The 20,844-nt window shown below is 44.4% G+C and overlaps 1 protein-coding gene across 1 annotated transcript in view; it reads right to left on the reverse strand.

Annotated features, from left to right (window-relative positions):
- The window catches only part of FERMT1 (FERM domain containing kindlin 1), a 40,463-nt gene extending 19,956 nt beyond the window's left edge, over positions 1–20,507 (reverse strand). Inside the window, exons 1-9 of the mRNA XM_080999128.1 lie at positions 20,314–20,507; positions 17,713–17,912; positions 16,348–16,581; positions 9,957–10,097; positions 7,032–7,245; positions 6,339–6,441; positions 4,802–4,909; positions 2,941–3,072; positions 1,331–1,380 (exon numbers count right to left, since the gene is read on the reverse strand). Of these exons, the coding sequence (XP_080855254.1) occupies positions 1,331–1,380; positions 2,941–3,072; positions 4,802–4,909; positions 6,339–6,441; positions 7,032–7,245; positions 9,957–10,097; positions 16,348–16,581; positions 17,713–17,863 (1,133 nt within the window). The 5' untranslated portion in view covers positions 17,864–17,912; positions 20,314–20,507. The remainder of the gene's footprint in view (positions 1–1,330; positions 1,381–2,940; positions 3,073–4,801; positions 4,910–6,338; positions 6,442–7,031; positions 7,246–9,956; positions 10,098–16,347; positions 16,582–17,712; positions 17,913–20,313) is intronic.
- Between the last annotated feature and the right edge of the window lie 337 nt (positions 20,508–20,844).

Below are 20,844 nucleotides of genomic sequence, written 5' to 3' on the forward strand. Positions count from 1 at the left end.
CTAGCTAACAGTGGTCAGGGATGATGGGAATTGTAGTCCCAAACATCTGGAGGGCTGGAATTTGCCTATGCCTGGTCTACTAGGAGGATGGGGGGGGGGGAGAATCCAAAATAGCAACAGTAGTATTTATTCTATTTTTAAGACCAACAAAAGTCACCAAGAAGCCAGCCTTGGTGTTTCTTAAGCCAATTGCTCTAGGTAGATGTTAAGCACAAAAGAAATGCACACATAAAAATGAGGCAGGAAGAGAGAGAGAGAAAAATATGTTGCTGGCATGATAAGGGGGGAAAAAACCTAGCCTGCAATTTGCAAGGTGTGGTAAGGGCTCAGTGGCACAATATCTGCTTTCTATGCAAAAGGTTCCATGTTCAATTCTTGGCACCTCCTGGTAGTACAAGGAGAGTCCCTGGTCTGAAATTCTGGAAAGCTGTGGACAGTCAGTGTAGGTGTTTTCTGAGATAAATGGGTCAAGGATGTGACTTGTCAGCTTCCAGTCTTCCTAACAGTCTTAAGACAGAATGGAAGAGGTGCCATGCAGATTAACCACACTTATTAGATAAAAGGTAAAAAGGTAAACGACCCCTGGACGGTTAAGTCCAATCAAAGGTGACTATGGGGTTGCGGTGCTCATCTCGCTTTCAGGCTGAGGGAGCTGGCGTTTGTCCACAGACACTTTTCCGGGTCATGTGGTCAGCATGACTAAACCGCTACTGGTGCACAGAGGACCGTGACGAGTGCCAGAGCGCATGGAAATGCCATTTACCTTCCCGCCACAGCGGTACCTATTTATCTACTTGCACTGGCCTGCTTTCGAACTGCTAGGTTGGCAGGAGCTGGGGCAGAGCAACAGGAGCTCACCCTGTCATGGGGATTCAAACCACCAACCTTCTGATCAGCAAGCCCAAGAGGCTCAGTGGTTTAGACCACAGCACCACCCGCGTCCCACTTATTAGGGACTCGGTCCCATTTAACTCAGTGAGACATAGTACTTCCGCGTGAGAATACAGAAGTCTCTGCTGCACACAAGGTTAAACTGTGAAAGGCTTAAAGTACAACAAGGCAACTTTGTCCAACCACGTGGCCATTCCAGTTTGCAGCACAATCCTTAAAAGAAATAAAGATTAAAGAAAGCTATTTTACGGAGGTGGCTAATGGCATTCATCACATTATAGTGTTACATTGGTACACTCTGCAACCCAAACGGGAATGTTAAAATAAATTATAGCCAGAAAACCTTTCAGTGCTAACTGGTGTCCATTACAGTCCATATTTTAATTTTATGATTTACAAAACAAAAACAAAGAAAACTTTCTATGCTTTTTTTACTTACCTAAATAGTTTGAGGTTATCTGCAAGCTTTGGTATGTCTGTGATATCCTCCTAAAGACAGCCAAGAATTGTTTTAGTGCAGTGCACTTATAATTTACTGATACTATCATATATATGCCCTTGGTTATAAAGTTATGTTTTTTTGTTATTATTATTCCCTTGCAGTATTTCTTGAATCCCAACTCAACAGCATGCCAACAAACAGGTAGCTTTTTTCACATTTGGGAGAAGCAGACTATCCAGAAGGTGTTCTTCAGAGCATAGCAAGTTGACAGAAAAATTTCTCTTTAGGACAATCTAGGCCAAGTCAGAAATTGGGGAGCAATCTCTGCACTGGGAGAGATTCAACTGAGTTGTTGCATATGCAAAACAAAGGACTTTCCCAGCACCCCACCTGTGCTCCCTAAATCTGTTCTGGAGGGTAGGTGGGAAGCCCAGGACAGGTTTAGGGAACTCGTGAGGGGAGGAGAGGGAGAAGGTCCTGTTGTGCAAGTGGACCTCGTTCCCCATGTGCATTACCCCACTTAGCACTTAAGCTGAATTCCACCCCACGAAAAGAACATTTATTTCAGTAGAAGAGTTGCAACCATACGAGAGATGGACTGTCATTGCAATGGAGTCAGTGTGTGTCCCCATATTGCAGGGATAGCCAAAACGAAACCCCCAAGATGTTGCTGGACTACAGCTCCCATCAACCCCAACTATCATGACCAATGGACAGGGATAATGGAAGTCATTGTCCAACGCCCAGGTACCTCAGTTGGTTAGAGCATGGTGCTGATCAAGCCAAGGTTGAAGGGTTGATCCCCGCATGACAAAGGGTTTCAACATTTTTGAGTCCAGGGCTCCCCATACCACCTACATTCTTTCTGTGGAAGCCCTGTGGGCCTCAGGAGCCCAGTTATGTCACCTGTTGCCTGCAGAGCTGGCAACCTCTCACCCTTTCTCAAACAACCTCCCTTGTGGGGTTTTCCCTCAGCCTCCTCTCCCCTCTCCTTGGGAGTCCTCTGGGCAGTAGCTGCTGCCACCCCCTGTCCCAAAGAGAGGTGCCTCCTCACACTGTCCATTCCCAACATCAAGGGCTGGAGGACTGCCTGGCTGGGCTCCCTCACCCACTTGCTTGCTTACTCACTCCAAGGCTGCCTCAGCTTCTGGCAACCATCACACTCTGACCAGCCCCAAAGGCACCATTCGCCTGGGGAGCTTGTAGCCAGGGCTGCTGCAACAAACAGCTGTGCAAGCTGTGGGGAGGCAGAGACGTGAGAGGGTATCAAAGGAGCGAGGGAAGGAAAGAGGGATGGAGGCGAGTGTTGCCCGTGGCACCCCGATCATTATTCAAGGCACGCTAAGGTGCCGTGGCCCACTGGTTGAAAACCACTGCCGTAAGGGACAGCTGCATATTCCTGAATTGCAGGAGGTTGGAAGAGATGATCATCAGTGTCTCTTCCAGCTCTATGAGTCTATCACTTCTAGAGGGTTTCTTGTGTTGGCCACGCCTGCCCTATTGGATGTAGCTTGAGAAATGTTTAGTGACAAATCACAGACCCCACTCCTCTGCCCACCCAATTTTCTCAACTTTGACCTCTACAGGCACACGTGTGCACGGTATACCAAAATATTCTCTGCTTTCCCCCCTTCCAGAGTGACTTCAAGGTTAGAAAGGGCCGCCTCCACTTCATCTGTTTCTGCTTCGGTTGTGAAAACTTGTGACCCCGATGACAGTGTCAACTTGCTGATGTGGTACTACAGGAAAGATAACAAGATAAAGACAGAGAGTTGAGCAAGAGAAGGTACATTGGTTTCACATCCAGGAGGGATTTGTTGTGAGCCGGTAACAAAATCTTATGAAAGCGTCCTTTTAAAAAATGTATGCATTACATATGAATGCGTATGAATGTTTCGTTAGCCCCAAAATGGAAAACGAGCCAAGTCCCAACCAAAGAAGAATGGCAACTTAAACTGATGGAATATGCGCAGCTTGCGGACCTAACGTATAGAATAAGAGAACAAGAAGAACATATCTTAAAAGACGATTGGAAAATGTTCATTGAATATATGGGGGGAAATTGTGTACAGCGGTACCTTGGGTTAAGTACTTAATTAGTTCTGGAGGTCCGTCCTTAACCTGAAACTGTTCTTAACCTGAAGCACCACTTTAGCTAATGGGGCCTCCCACTGCTGCCGCACTGCTGGAGCACGATTTCTGTTCTCATCCTGAAGCAAAGTTCTTAACCTGAAGCACTATTTCTGGGTTAGCGGAGTCTGTAACCTGAAGCGTATGTAACCTGAAGCGTCTGTAACCCGAGGTACCACTGTACATTTGAAAACATGGACAGCATTAAGATAAATTCAACAGTGTAAATAAGTTTTGATGGATGTAATAAGGGAATACTGAATGGTTTAGTTTATATAAAATATGAAGGGCTTTATGTTATGCAAAATGAGCCATGGAAAATATCTTTGATATTTTAAGGTTGTTTAAATGAATATGCTAAAATGTAAAACATAAAATATAATAAAAATTATACAAAAAGAAAAGGAAAAAAAAAGTATGCATGAGATTTGTCCTGTTTTTGGACCAGCTCTCAGAAAGTCTTACTAACAACAGCCAAGTACAACAGAAGACTGGAGTCTCCTGTTTGACCAGAGTCTCCCATTTTAATCGCCGTGTATTAATGGGAACATTGTATATTTATACCCCACCTGTCCTGCAAGGAGCTCAATACTCAATTCTGTTACCTTTCCATTTTATCCTCACAACAAGCCTGTGACGTAGGCTGAGAGACAGTGACTGGCCCAAGGTCATCCAGTGAACTTCATGACCGAATTGGGCATTGAACCCTAATCTCCCAGGTCCTGGGACATCACTCGAACCACTATTCCACACTGGCTCTGTTTTATTGCATATTTTGACCATGGGCCTTAATATTTTAACATGTCAAGCAGATAGTTTTATTGTGCATTTTAACAATGAACACGGAGCCTGCAGAAATCACTTTCTGGGAATCTGTTGCAGGACAGCTGCCTGTTTGTTTCCACTCTGCCTGCATTGTTGTAAGCAAAGGGGAAAAAAGTATAGAAACACTCTTCTCTCATCTGAAAGAAACTGATTCCTGTAGCACTCCTCCTGAAATGACCAATCACTTGGAAGTGGCAAGCATAGAACAATGCTTTGAGAGGGATGGTCCTGTTTGCTTTTCGTGTGGTTAGATTCGTTCTGCCGAAGTGTAACTTAGCAGTTGCCGCCGTAAAAGACTGGGGGCACCTGTCAATTATTTACATGGGTCTCAGCGGAGCTTGAAAGAGCCAACCCGTTAATCTCTGCCGAGAGAGGCAGGGTTGGAGCAGGAGAAGGAAAGGGCTTGCAGAGAGGAACCAGTCTGGGCTCGGTTCATTGTGTTCATGTCCTGGCAGGTGTTTGCCTGCCGCAGATGGGGAAACTGGTTTGTCAACTTGAGGATCAAGTACGTACCTGCAGCGCAGCAAATATGAAGGTTTCTTCCTCTGTGCAGTCTATCTCTTCCAGCAGAATGGCCCAGCGGGCTTGTTCGTAGAGCTGGTTGATTCGCACTGCGTCGTACTGCCAGGAGAAGACAAACAAGGCCATGTTGTGTCAGAGGCGGCCAAAGGCTCTCAGCCAGGGGCGGCCAACATTTTGAGTGAGCCTGTCATTATGTACAGCTAAGCAGTGCGACACACAAACACACAATGCCTCAACCCTGTGCGCTTCTAATAGGAAGCAAGCCTGAGTCAGACAGAGATAGTTGCAGGAGTGAGAAAACGTTAAAAGATAAGTAGAAACCTTTAACTGAATTCATGAAGAATAGGTAGAACATTAACGTTGATGAGACCTACATTGGCTCCCAGTACGTTTCCAAGGACAATTCAAAGTGTTGGTGCTGACCTTTAAAGCCCAAAATGGCCTTGGCCCAGTATACCTGAAGGAGCGTCTCCACTCCATCATTCAGCCCGGACACTGAGGTCCAGCTCTGAGGGCCTTCTGGCTGTTCCTTCCCTGCGAGAAGTGAGGTTACAGGGAACCAGGCAGAGGGCCTTCTTGGTGGTGGCACGCATCCCGTGGAACACCCTCCCATCAGATGTCAAGGAAATAAACAACTATCTGACTTTTAGAAGACATCTGAAGGCAGCCCTGTTTAGGGACATTTTTAATGTTTGATGTTTTATTGTGTTTTTAATATTCTGTTGGGAGCCGCCCAGAGTGGCTGAGGAAACGCAGCCAGATGGGTAGGGTATAAATAATAAATTATATTATTAGTTATTACTATTATTAATTATTATTATTAAAGCCAGATAGTGTGTTGCATTTGAGCTCCAGACCTGAGCTCAAATGCAAGTCTGATGAGAGCCCTGCAACTAGGCATTTGAGAGTGACTTTCATCTTTCTTTACACAGGAGAAAGAATCAAACATTAACCTTCCCAAAGCTACATGGAAGCACGACTTGGCGTTGGTCAGGATATAAGCAATAAATTATGATTCTTATAATTAGAGCAGTTTTTCTACGTGGTAAATTAGTAATGTGTTATAGTTATTGCATTGTGATATTTATAATACTGGTATTTATAGTTGTGGAAGATAGCAATGTATTATCTAGATGGTGGAATTCAACGGAGTGCTGCTGAGATTGTTCAGAAACCATCTCCCTTCTCCTTTCTGGGATGATCTGCAGTTTCCTGAACTCTCCAGAGCGGATTTGGGGCAGGTGCCTGGGTGGGTTTGCAAGATGCTAGCAGGAGTCATTGCACTGGCTTCCACTAGTGGAATGAGTTAGCTGAATCCAGTGCAGACTTGGCAAGTGCCGTGAGGAGGGGTGGCAGCCCCTAGTTTTTCTATATTTATGCAGATATGCATTTGCTACATGAGTGGCAGATGACCAAAACTCAGAGAACAAACAGGAAACCTAGTAAGATCCTCACAGTTGCTCTTTATCCAACATGCCCTAAGTCACGACAGACCGTGAAGGGAAGCGACTCTTTAAGAGCTACTTACTTTTGCATTGAGATCAAAGAAAGAATAGTACTTGAAGCGTAACAAAAGCTGGTCGTCCTCCTGGATACCTTGTTCCATAAGTGACCGAGAGGAATCTAACCACCTGAAAGAGGAAGGGAGACAAAGGAACAGAGCAGGAAGGATCCTGTTAATTTGCAAGGTGTCTGGGAGAAACGAGGAAGCATATAACCATGAAATTGAGGCTTCAGGCACTATCTCCCAGATCTACCTGGAGATCCTGGGGTTTAAATCAAGAACTTTTGGCTGTATCACTGATTTTCAACCTCCCTTCCCCCCGTAAAAAAAACCCCCATACAGTGGTACCTTGGGTTAAGTACTTAATTCATTCCGGAGGTCTGTACTTAACCTGAAACTGTTCTTAACCTGAAGCACCACTTTAGCTAATGGGGCCTCCTGCTGCACGATTTCTGTTCTCATCCTGAAGCAAAGTTCTTAACCTGAGGTACTATTTCTGGGTTATTGGAGTCTGTAACCTGAAGCGTATGTAACCTGAAGCATATGTAACCCGAGGGACCACTGTAATACTGTAGGCTGTCTTGAGTCCAGGGAAAATGGCAAGGTATAAATAAAGATATAATAATAATAAGCCCACGCAAGGACATCACACACTCATGACCTATCCTGGCTTGTCCAAACTGGCTAATCCTGATATCCAGCGGAGGAGTCTCTTACCCAGCATTCAGCTTTGCTTTGTCGACCAGAGTCCGAGGCTGGTACATTTTGGCAAGCGATTCCGGTGTGCAGTTCGAAGGGCTGAAGGCAAGGTTGTTCCAGCTCTGCTTGGCCAGAGGACTGTCACCAAACCAGGCAACTGCAGACGAGACAGGTGTCCCACTGACAGGATCGTAGATGGGAGTCATGGTTTTGCTATAGAAGCCAGGGCTTGCTGAAATAGAAGAGATGAACAATTGAGTCTACAACAGCACAGCCAGTATCCAAACAAGGAAAGTGGCTTTTCCTAAAGCCTGGCTGATCTCAGAAGTGACCTTCTATAAAACAGGTATAGAGAACTCCGCTCTCTCCAGGCGATGCTGGACTCCAGCTCCCATCAGCTCAAAGCAGAATGGCCAATGGTTGGGGATCATGGGAGTTGTAGTGACATCTAGAGGGGTGCAGGTTTGTCCCATCCCTGATGGGAGCTGCTCATGGAAATTGAAGAAATCAAAGTCTCTTTAAGGCTAAGAGCATACTGTGGTGAAGGAATGAGGAATGAGCTAGGTGCTCCCAGTTACTGACCGCATAATGTCTCTACATGTCTACTCAAAAGCAAGACCTATTTATTTCCATGGGGATTACCCTCACGTAAAGGGGTACAGAATGGCAGCCTTAGTGCCATTTTTTAAAAGGCTGTTCTGGGGTGGTTTGAACAGGTGACTTTCATGTGCCTGGTACCTCAGTTGTCCCAAGAACCAAATCAGCATCAGCCACAGCCTTGCTTTCCTGAGAAAGGCACTTTGTGACTCAGCTAGTTAGAGCAACAGCTCCCATGCGACTGCGGTTCATTAGCCAAGACTGCAAACTGTGTCTCAAGCAGACCTTCTTTCCCGGCCAGGTCCCTTCAGTGAACCTCCTTCGCTCCTCTTGATAGCTTTCCAGGATATGTGGCTTCTAAGTCAAGAGATCAGTGACACAAGCCAGAAGACATTGCTGGGGAGAAGAGGAGCCCATTCCACCAAGGAAAACTCACTCCCTCTGATAGCCAATCTATCATACTACAACTGTCCCTTTTTCAGCAGGCTAATCCTGAGGGGATCTGGTGGGAGACTGAAATGGGAGGAACAAACTAGAGCAGAGTCACCATTTCTCAGGAAACATTTTTCTGATAAACTTCCTGAGATTTTCCTTTGCCTCGTTCCCCCACCCAAGTAAAGAAGGCTACACTGCAGACTCATCTCCACTTTTTGCTTGGTTTTTGTGTTTTTCTTTGCTTCGGCAGCCACCATTTCTACCCTTCCAATAGCCCAGAAGGATGCTAGGCCTGAGGCACTGGGGTGGATTCAAAATGGCAGACACTTTGCCAACAGCAGCAGAATAAACAAAGCCAAACTTGGTGACAGAGGCTGCCAATGGTGAGCCCCCACCCCTGGGAAACTGTTGAAGAGCTTCCCATCTCCTTGGAGGAAGAGGTCATAAGAATCCCGAGAGATTTGGTTTACCCCTCACATCACAGCATCCTTAACACACTACAGTTGCCAGAATTCTTTGGGGGAAGCCATGAGTTTTAAATACATGGTGTGGATGTAGCCTCAGTCTTTCCTTCTGCCCACAGAGGGGAGAATTTCAAGAGGCCATTTTGCGCACAGCTCCAGAGATAGCCTCCCACAGACAGATAGTTATCCCACCAGCTTCTCTCTCCATTTTCTCCTTGTTCAGCAGACTGAAAGATGCTCAAAGGCCTTCACTGCTGTCATCCAGCACAGCTGGCAAGAAATGTTACTGCGGAGACCATTGATTCCCTCCAGAATGTATTGATGCCTTTTTGGACTTGGGTACCAGTTTTTATAGGGACGCGGGTGGCGCTGTGGGTTAAACCACAGAGCCTAGGACTTGCTGATCAGAAGGTCAGCGGTTCGAATCCCCGTGATGGGGTGAGTTCCCATTGCTCGGTCCCTGCTCCTGCCAACCTAGCAGTTCAAAAGCACGTCAAAGGGCAAGTAGATAAATAGGTACCGCTCCGGCGGGAAGGTAAACAGCGTTTCCGTACGCTGCTCTGGTTCTCCAGAAGCGGCTTAGTCATGCTGGCCACATGACCCGGAAGCTGTACGCCGGCTCCCTCGGCCAATAAAGCAAGATGAGCGCTGCAACCCCAGAGTCGGCCACAACTGGACCTAATGGTCAGGGGTCCCTTTACCTTTACCAGTTTTATGGGTGTCACAATGCAGATGGTGGAGAATGGTTTTGCCCTTCTTCGCCATAAAAAAATTTGAAAAACCACCCAGAGATGGAAAGAAGAAAGAGTCCCCACCAGAGAGGAATGGCAAACTAAATTGTCAGACTATGCTGAGATGGCAAAATTGACTGGGAAACTCAGAGACCAAGAAGAAATTCAAGAAAGAATGGGGAAAGTTTCTAATTTATTTAGGAGACCACTGTAAGCAGATGAAAACATTAGCAGGATTTTAATCTCACTTGTAATGCCACAAATACTATGGACAATATGGATAGTTATAAAACATAGATTATGAAGTAATATGCAGTCAGAAACGTTGACAATAGGACCCATGGAGTGGATGGGGGTGGAAGTCTCGAGATTCAGAGAAATCTCATTTTATGGATATGTATTTGGTATTGTAACTAATTTCCATTTGTAAAATCAAATAAAACATGATTTCAAAAGCTAAAAAAACAGTTTGAAAAACTAATTCAGGTTTTGGTACAACCCCCATAATGCTCACCTGCTACCGAAAGCAAGCCTTCCTATCAACTCAACACGTTTCCTTCCCTCTCTTTTCTCTGTTGCTTGTGACAAATTTAAAGATCGCAAACTCCTTAGGACAGGGACCTCTTTTCTTGTTGCTGCTCTGTGAAACACTACGCACACTGATGGCACCAAATAAGTAAGTAAATAAACTCAGTAGTGTCTGTTGGGTTATTTACCTGGCAATCCCAAACTCACAGGAGAGTTGTTCAGATTTAAAATATCTTCTATGACTGGTTCTTTGTCTTTGTCTTTTCTCTTTTTCTTTTTCGCATCTTCCGATGGTCTCAGTAGAGAGAGTTCTTCTGGACGTCTGATACCTGGGACGGAGTTTTGGAAGATGAAAATGGAAACATCTTTGATGAGATCAGGCTGAAAAAGCTTCCCTCATTTGTGCTTCCGGAGCTTTGACAAATTTGGTTGAGCTCTTGCAGCCTTGCCTATGCTTACAATATTTCCTTTGCAACCCTCCCTGGACAAATTTATTATACCAAAGGGCAGCACATGAACGTTATGTTTCTTTCCCTCAAATTTTTATATTTTATATTAATATTTAATATTAATAATTTTTATATTAATAAAAGTTATGTTTAGGGGAGGGGGAAACCTTGGAAATAAATTAAAATAAAATAAAAATGAACCTGACTACCTACGAGCTGGCAATTCAAACAAGAAATACTGTGTGTTATTTTCTTTCCTTTTCCCAATGTATGGGAACATTCTCCTTGCTTGCTTGACCAAGGTGCACGGATGAGAACTGCAGGGCTGCATCTCTGCATATGTAGAACAAACATGGTCTGATGTGTATGATTGACCCGATTTTATTTCGTCAGTCAACTCAAGCAATAGAACTAACTGCTGATATTGTAGCAGAAGTACTGCAGTGTTCTGAAAACACAATCAATTGCATTAGGCTCTTCCTACTTTCCCTTCTTCTTTAATTACGGTCTTATAGCCAAACAATGCTTTTATTCTGTTAATTTGGTCACACATATTCTCCCGCAGGCTGAACTAATTTATCTGCTCCATAACTGTTATTTGTGGTTAGGAAGACTGAAGAGCCAAATTCCAGTTGAGCAATATCTGGGGCTTTCATCATAGTAATTGTGACACTCAAGACAGGTTTACAATCATGCGCTAGGAATTTAGATAGTGAATTGCACAGCTGTTAATATGGCTCGGGGTGACAAATTCCATCCCTGGGGAGCGTGCGCGTTAATTCACATGCCACAGGAGATGTGAACGATATGCACTGCGGTCGTTCCGAAATTCATGGCCTTAAAGCAGCCTTATTGGGTTGAGGCAGCAACCTCAAGCTGCCGTGTTGATGCAAACGCCATTAACTCTGTGAGATTTGTACCAGTAGGAAGATGGTGCGTTATCACTGCCATTTTGACAGTTTCAGAACCACTCCTCCTCATCTCTCTCTAAAGATAGATACCGTATTTTTCGCTCTACAAGACGCACCAGACCACAAGACGCACCTAGTTTTTGGAGGAGGAAAACAAGAAAAAAATTATTCTGAATCTCAGTAGCCAGAACAGCAAGAGGGATTGCTGCGCAGTGAAAGCAGCAATCCCTCTTGCTGTTCTGGCTTCTGGGATAGCTGCGCAGCCTGCATTCGCTCCATAAGACGCACACACATTTCCCCTTACTTTTTAGAAGGGAAAAAGTGAGTTCTATAGAGCAAAAAATACGGTAAATAATTTTATTGCAATGGTGCATTCCATTTTTCTTCGTAAAAACAAATCCAGAGTTGCTCATGGGGGGTGTGGCGTTGAAGTGTAAAGTGAGGGGGATTGATTAAGTAAGTATGGGGGAAGGATAGTTGGCAATGGTTTTGACAAATAGGTGGAGCAGCGAAGCGAGATGGGGAGGAAACCCCAGTGTGTGTCTGTGTATACTCCGTCTGTCTATCTGTTTGATATTCATCTCTGCTTCACATTAACCAAGGTATATATCTGAGATTTTTTCTGGATAAAATAGGTCCCTAACGTTTAGTCTATATCCTCTTTCTTTTCTGAGAGAAAATGTTTCTATTCTTTCTTTCTTTTTTGGAATAACATTATTATTATTATTACGTTTTTACGTCAAGCTTAAAAATAAAAATAAATAAAAATAAAAATAAAAAAAATAAAAATAAAACACATAGAAAAATATTCAAAACAAATGAAGCAAACAAGTGTGGGACAATCAAATGTTAAATCAACAACAAGGTGCTTCCGTATCCATGCCAAATATAGTCCATAATCTTCTGAGAGTTGTGGGAGGGTGAAGAATGCCCTCAGACTTAAGTTATATGCTCAATAAATTTATACCATATAGCATAAAAATTATCTGTTTCTTTGAGCCTTAACTTGAAAGGTAATGTTTTCCCTCAGAGGAATTTGCCACATTTCCTTATATTCTTTTTTCTTATAATTCAAACCCAATTGTTCAAGTCCTACTCTCTGGAGCAACAGGAAATAAATCTGCCCAGAATCTAGGTGAGAGTTCTTCTGCTATCTTGTCCCAACTGCTTTCAATGCAGGAATCTTTTGACAAACCCACAACGTTGAGATTAAAAGTTCCATGCTCTACTGACTGAGCTAACTGAGTCAGACACCCAAATCATTCATTCAGTGTTTCCTCTTTGGACTTGCTCCCCATGCCCCTCACTGTCTTTGTTGCCCTCTTCTCTACTTATTAATTTATTTAATATACTGCCCTTTATCTGTAGATCTCAGGGTGGTTCCTGCTCCCGTTAGCCTTCTTTGAACAGCCGTGCCCAGAGTATTCTACGTGGGGTCTGGCTTAGCCTACATATAGTAAAGGTAAAGGTAAAGGGACCCCGGCCATTAGGTCCAGTCGTAGCCGGCTCTGGGGTTGCAGCGCTCATCTCGCTTTACTGGCCGAGGGAGCCGGCGTACAGCTTCCGGGTCATGTGGCCAGCATGACTAAGCCGCTTCTGGTGAACCAGAGTAGTGCACGGAAACGCCGTTTACCTTCCTGCCGGAAGGTACCTATTTATCTACTTGCACATTGATGTGCTTTCGAACTGCTAGGTTGGCAGGAGCTGGGACCGAGCAACGGGAGCTTACTCCATCGTGGGGATTCAAACCGCCGACCTTCTGATCGGCAAGTCCTAGGCTCTGTGGTTTAACCCACAGTGCCACCCGCGTCCCTTTTCTACAGATAGAACCTCTGATCTAAAGAAGTGCATACAGCAGCTCCTTCCATGCAACAAAGGATAACTGCTCCACAACATAAACCATAATTGAAATACCACCCAAAACCGTCTGCAATGCAGCGTCGGGTGGAGAAAAGAGAAACACTGTTCAGAAAAGTAAAGAGGTTCCTGGGCTGTTTGAAAAGCTGATTGTAGATCACAACCAACCTTACATATCGTATTTTTTGCTCTATAAGACGTACAAGACCACAAGACGCACTTAGTTTTCGGAGGAGGAAAACAAGAAAAAAAATATTCTGAATCTCAGAAGCCAGAACAGCAAGAGGGATCACTGCGCAGCGAAAGCAGCAACCCCTCTTGCTGTTCTGGCTTCTGGGATAGCTGCGCAGTCTGCATTTGCTCCATAAGACACACACCCATTTCCCCTTCCTTCTAAGGAGGGAAAAAGTGAGTCCTACAGAGCAAACAAATACGGTATATGGGCAGAAAGTGCTTATTTAGATTCTAATAATAATAATAATAACGCACAGGTGAGGACAGGGTGGATTTGATTTAAATCAATCGATTAGATTTAAATCAATCACAATTTAAATCACTAGTCAGTAAGACTTGATTTAAATCATTTTTTTTACAGAAAGACTCATTCTTGCTGGTATAATCTTAATATTTGCAATCACATGAAGGTTTCATTTTTGGAATAATAAATTTTCAGAGTAGTTTTTACAGTTATATCAAAAATGACTTATTTGGTTATACTCTTAGAAATACATTGACAGAAAATTATGAAATGATTGGGAGGTTAACTCTTTATATTTGGACAACTTTTCCGCTGTACTTTATCGGAAGGAGAAAAATAACCATTTCCTTAATAACAATTTAAACAATTTATTTAATTAAAACAATAAAACATTATAGCATATGTATCCATTTTTGTTAACTGATGTGGTTAAACAATTTTTTTTTAAAAAAAACCCCTTAGACTGAGTTTTAGCACACATGGAAAACTTAAAACAAATCCTTATTTCCTGATGATATAGCCTTTGGACTATAACGTAACTTAAATAGAAAAGTATCTTTAGAAAGATTTTTCCTCCAAAAGCATTTTATTTTAAAAATCCGATTTAAAAAAAATAAAAATCGATTTAAATTTTTAAAATCCAATTTTTTTATTTGATTTTTTTAAAAAAAATCTATGATTTTTATCCACCCTGGGTGAGGAGGACCATATTTCCTTCCTGTGACAGCTCCACATGGGGTGTTGCTCTGTAAAATTCCTCCTGACCCTGGCAACTTGGAAAAGGTTTTTCTGGAGCAATGAGAGTTGCAACTGAAAGGTGCATGGATGAAAAGCCTTGGAGAATGCAGAGGAGACAATGAATGATGGTAGCAACTCTGACTAGTACAGTGGTACCTCGGGCTAAGTACTTAATTCGTTCCGGAGGTCCATTCTTAACCTGAAACTGTTCTTAACCTGAAGCACCACTTTAGCAATTGGGGCCTCCTGCTGCTGCCGCGCCGCCGGAGCACGATTTCTGTTCTCATCCTGAAGCAAAGTTCTTAACCTGAAGCACTATTTCTGGCTTAGTGGAGTGTGTAACCTGAAGCGTTTGTAACCTGACGCGTATGTAACCCGAGGTACCACTGTATTGGGCTTTCATCCAATTAGCTTGGGATTAACCCACTGAAACAAACAGTACAGTGGTGCCTTGGTTGTCAAACTTTATTTTTTCTGGGAGTCTGTTCGACTCCCAAAACCTGCACTCAGTTGGAAGCCAAGGAAGTTGCGTCGGATGTTTGGCTTCTGAAAAATGTTCGCAAACCAGAACACTCACTTCTGGGTTTGCGGCGTTCACGAGGCAAGCCGTTTGGGTACCAAGGTACCACTGTATAGGATATCTATATATGGGTAACACAGATAACTGAAGAAGAAACTCTTTCCTTTAATCACAGAAGCAGAAAGCTCATTCTTAGATCATCAAACAAGCCTTAGGAATTATAACCTGCACCGAACAACATAGAGCGAAATTTACCAAAGCCAGATGTTGTTCTGTTTCCATCCTTTGCACAGAGTGGTTTCGTGGGAAGCCAACCACAAGGCAAAAGATATGGAAGGGATTGCAATTGTGGGAAGGGACATAGGTCAATGGCAGAACACAGGCACTGGGAGGCAGCCTTGTCTGAAAACCTGCAGAACTGCTGCTAGTCACACTTCTGGTTTACCGCGGAGCCGATTTGCAAGCGGGATTCAGCCCTCTGGGGAGAATCCAGCTTTTGGGGGGAAACGGGGTTTTTGCAAGGGTGCCGCAAGCCCCCCAAAAGCCACAGGAGGAAGATCCTGAGGACAGGATCCCTGCAAGCCATAGAGCGATCTCTCCGCTGCCAAAAAAAGCTCCTTTAAGGAGCAAAAAGAGCAGCAAGATTGAGACGCCGGCGTGGGACGCCATTTTCTACCCTCGGGAAGCTCAGCTTCAAGCTTGTTCGGCATAGCGGTGGACTCCTAAACACTAAAAAATCTGGATTTAATTGGCGAAACAAATAAGAAATGCATAAGGAGTGGTTAAAACGGTGGATCATCAGAGGTGCTGATGGAAGTCTAAAAAGATTGTGTAAGTGATAAGTTTTGTGGTACATTTTATAATTTATATGTCAAAATCAATAAAAATTTTATATATGTATATATATATATATATATATGTATAAAGAACAGCTGCTAGTCAGTGCAGGTAGTACTAAGTTAGAAGGAACAATTGTCTGACTCAGTATATAATGCATCTTTGTATACTACTAATTGTGTTAGCAAAGAGCAGTCAAGAAATTAAAAGACGCCTGCTCCTTGGGAGAAAGGCGATGGCAAACCTAGACAGCATCTTAAAAAGCAGAGACATCACCTTGCCAACAAAGGTCCGTATAGTTACAACCATGGTTTTCCCAGTAGTGATGTATGGAAGTGAGAGCTGAACCATAAAGAATTGATGCTTTTGAATTATGGTGCTGGAGGAGACTCTTGAGAGTCCCATGGACTGCAAGAAGATCAAACCTATCCATTCTGAAGGAAATCAGCCCTGAGTGCTCACTGGAAGGACAGATCTTGAAACTTTGGCCACCTCATGAAAAGAGAAGACTCCCTGGAAAAGACCCTGATGCTGGGAAAGATGGAGGGCACAAGGAGAAGGGGACAACAGAGGACGAGATGGTTGAACAGTGTTCTTGAAGCTAGAAACATGAGTTTGACCAAACTGCGGGAGGCAGTGGAAGACAGGAGTGCCTGGCGTGCTCTGGTCCATGGGGTCACAAAGAGTCGGACACGACTAAACGACTAAACAACAACAACAATTGTGTTAGCAACACATATTCAGGTCACCAAATATAACTGCCCAGAGTCTTGGAGAGTCCACACTTACCAAGGGTCCTGCAGATGTCTCCAACTACCTTGAAGACCACAGACGAGAAGCTGACGTTCAGCCTCACCGTCTTCATGCTCGGCAGACGGAGGCGCAACATTTTGTGCTGAACAGTGAACAACAGCTTGGCATCTGCTTGCACCCCATACTTATCCAGCGTCCAGTGAGTTTTGAGAAGCCAGCACTGCTTCTGCTCCCACCAAAGGGCATAGTCTGACCAGTCCTGCGACACTCCTGGGGAAAACAACAAAACCAAGCACAAGTGTTAACAACCTGCTAAAGGTGATTGGTCAGGGATGATGGGAGTTGTAGTGGGACAACATTTTTAGGGCTGCGGGTTTCCCATCCCTGAGTTCAAAGAACAGGTACCACTATAAGCCTTCTTATGTAAACACGAATCAATCCACCTTGCTCTACTTTGCACTTAGGCGGGTGAGCTGGATCCTTATTTTCCCCAGTTCCCCAAGTTTGATAGGTAGGTGCGGCTGCCTATCTGTCTATCCCATGATGTCACCATGACCTCAAGTGACCTCTTTTCGCCACATGTGGGGCACGACACTTGGAAGCCCCGACAATCAGCTGAAAGCCTAATTTGAAAGAAGGAAGAACAAGCCTTTGGTTGTTGCTCTTGTTAATCAACGAAAGCCGGAATCTCGTGACTGTCTCCTGCAGTGATGGCCAAACTTGCCCCTCCAGCTGTTTTTGGACTACAACTCCCATCATCCCTAGCTAACAGGACCAGTGGTCAGGGATGATGGGAACTGTAGTCCCAAAACAGCTGGAGGGCCAAGTTTGGCCATCACTGGTCTACTGCAAGTCATCCAAGCGTTACTATTCATTATAATTGTCGCTTGCTACAAATCTCTCTCTCTCTCTCTCTCTCTCTCTCTAGTAGCTTACAATTTAAAAGCAAAACAAAACGTACAATATAAAATTAGAATGCAGTCAAAGATTAAAAGCATTGGGAGGCACTCAACTGTTGCACTACTGAGTCATTCTGTCAGTGCAAACATTTCTGCTTGTCACGCAGAATAATCTCCCCTCTTCTCCCCATGCACACCATTCTGAGGGTTCTCCTGACCCCCCCACAGCCAATTTTGGGGGTAGCGGGAGCCCTGTTGCACTAATGGGACTTCTTGCACTAACTCCCACTAGTTCAACTACTTAGTTGAATCCAGCCCTTTATTACCAAAAAGGGCTGCAATAGCTTAAACAGGACACATCCTACCCCCCCCCAAAAAAAACCATGAGCACCAATGAAGAGTTGTTGTATAGTGACACTTGAAGAAACTGACCATGTAAGGATATTAACCAAAATGTTCTGCCTTGGTGCATATACAGAAAAGTATATATCTTTGAACTCACTGATTTGTTCCACGAGCTTAAGCATCACTCCTCCAATGTGAAGATCTCCTGATACTTGGAGGGTACTTTCCTTTTGCTCCCCTCCACACTGGTGATCGATAGCAACAATGAGCTCCCAGGAACTGGAACCATATTCATTCGACGAAGTCATATTGCTTCTGAAAATCCCAGAGGCTCAAGAATGGAAGAAAAGTCAACATCTGTTCAGAAAGAAAGGAGGGGAAGGGAAAAAAGAGAGACTTTTTTTTTCTTGCACAGTTACCCAGCTGTGAGGCCACTTCACCTGGTTTAGGACCAGGATGACTGAAGCCAACTGGAGATATTCCCATGAATGTTCGGCTGGTGCCTTCATTATATACCTTTAGGCTCCAGGCAAAAACATTCCTCTTTAACCAGGCCTTTGGCTGATTGACGTCCAATGCCCTTTTAAAATGTGATAGGTGTGTGGGTTCTTGGGTTGCTTTTGTTTCTGTTTTGATTATGCATTTTTTGTTTTTATATTGTGATTTTATGTTGTGAACTGCCCTGAAACCTGTGGGTATAGGGCGGCATGCAAATTTAATAAATACCAGTAATTATTTCTAAATAATTACTGGTTACAACCAAAAACATGGTTGCCATCAAGTTGATTTGAATTAATTTTATAATTAAATAATTTTAGAATGTTGTATTATTTTATTGTTGTTAGCTGCCCTGAGCCCGGCTTCGGCTGGGGAGGGTGGGATATAAATAAAAATTATTATTATTATTATTATTATTATTATTATTAAATGATATTATATCCTGAAGTGCATTCCATAGTTTTCAATGGGGATGCCTTTTCTGGAGAGATTCTGTGGATACATCCCATTCAATTCAATCCTTGGAATCTTCCCCCCACCAATAAACAGGAAGAACCACTAATTAAATTAGTGGAGCTTCTATGAACTATTATTTTCCTGAACTCTGTGACCCAGCAACAACAAAAGAAAATCCTCTGCTATCCATCAAACTCAATAAATATACCAGATGTCTCTTGTTTTCAAGGTCATGTCTTTTTCTTTAACACTCCCCTCCCCCCAAACACACACACACACCACTCCCCTCCCAATAGTTTATTCAAGACTTGAAAGTCCATTAAATCTGCAATCTTTTAAGGTGCTCCTGTGGAAGGAAATTTGGGTGCTGGAAACCATGTTTGTTAGAGCAATCACCCTTATGGCTCTACATATTATTTAATCTGCTTAGAAGATTCATTCATTCATCCATCCATCATCATCATCATCTATTATATTTGTATACTACCCCTCATCTGAACATCCTAGAGAGGCTGACAACAGAAAAATACAAATTGAGAACACAAAATACAGAATAAAACAAAAACTTACAACCTCCTTCCCACAAACACATTTAAAAAGCCATAGAATGTTAATCAGCTGAACACCTGGTGGAGGAGAAGCACTTTCACCTGGCACCTAAAGATATGTAATGATTGGCACCAGGTGAGTCACCACAAGCAGGGAGCCACCACAGGAAAGGCCCATTCTTGTGTTGTGGAGGAGACACACAAAGAAGGGCCTCAGAGATTGATCTCAGGGTCCGGTTGGTTCATATGAGGAGAGGCAGTCCTTGAGGTATTGTGGTCCTGGGCCATTTAGGGCTTTATAGGTCAAAACCAGTACTTTGAATTGGGACCAGAAGCTAATTGGCAGCCAGTGCAGTCAGACCAGGATCAGTGCAATAAGTTCAAACCGTGGAGAAATGAAGAAAAAGCTCTTCAGGCAGTGCACAAGCAATTATATCTATCTATCTATCTATCATGGGATGCGGGTGGCGCTGTGGGTTAAACCACAGAGCCTAGGACTTGCTGATCAGAAGGTCGGTGGTTTGAATCCCCGCGACGGGGTGAGCTCCCATTGCTCAGTCCCAGCTCCTGCCAACCTAGCAGTTCGAAAGTACCTCAAAGTGCAAGTAGATAAATAGGTACCGCTCTGATATGCTATCCATATTATTTGATCTACTTAGAAGATTTATTCTTTTGAAAAGGAAAGAAAAAGCTTTCCCAGCAGTTTACAAGCATCTACCTATATATGTGTTTGTGTGCTCTTAATGTTGTACACTGTCCTGGGATTGTTCGATAAAGGCGGTATATAAATTGATATTTCATATACATATATGAGAGCTGGGAGGGTCTACTAACTTCTGTGGGCGGTAAGTGTTAAGAACCATCGTTTAGAGAGGACTCCATTCAGATACTTTTTGTATTTGTTTTTGTTTACATTAAGTTTTCTATATCACGAAAAAAGCTTTAATAATAATCTAAACAGCAGTACGTGTGCACGGCCTCCTCTAGTGCCTTCCCAAGAACTGGGAGACGTACTGCTGCAACTCTCGAGTCGCACGCTTCCCGCCCTCTGGAAGTAACCCGCGCGCTCCCCACTCCCCATAGCATAGCAACGGCGCAGGTGTTCCCACTGACTGAGCTACTCCGAATCGCGTGCTTCCCTTCCGCAAGCAGCCTGGGAAATCGCGAGCGCGCTGGCACCAGCCCCGGCCACCCGGGCTGCCCCAGATCCCCACCCGATAAGTCTTTGATGGTGCCCAAATCCACGCGCTACTCACTCGCTCCTTCCCAAGCCGGGCGCCGTCTCTGCTGCTGCTGCCGCCGCCGCCGCCGCCACCTCTTCCCGTCCCGGAGGAGCCGCTGGGTGCAGGTCCCGACAGCGCCAGCCCAGGAGGTGCCTCCCTCCTTCCCCGCCAGCCCCACCCTCCGAGGCGGCGGGGCCCCGAGGAGCCGGCGCAGATGCGCCGATGACCTGCGCTCTCGTCGGGCCCCGTGCGCAAAGACGCACGCCTGGCCCGGACGCGAGATTCCACAGTCTCCTCCCTGTCTGGCACCGGCAGGCAGGCAGGTAAGAACAAGCGAGCGCGCCGGGCGGAGCTTCTTGCAGACGCCTCGGCGAAACGCGCGCGGGTTTTTCCCAGCGTCTGGCTGGAGCGAAGAGGAACATCGTCGAAGCCAAGGAATGCGCCTCCTGCAGTTCCGTGCGCGCTGACTCCGAAGGAAACTGCGCTGGGGTCAAGGAGTAGGCTTGTTGTTCCCCGGTAAGGACGCACATCATCTTGAAAAGCAGAGACATCACCTTGCCAACA

The sequence above is a fragment of the Podarcis pityusensis genome (genome assembly GCF_964106645.2).
Source record: "Podarcis pityusensis genome assembly, chromosome: 3".
NCBI lineage: Eukaryota > Metazoa > Chordata > Lepidosauria > Squamata > Lacertidae > Podarcis > Podarcis pityusensis.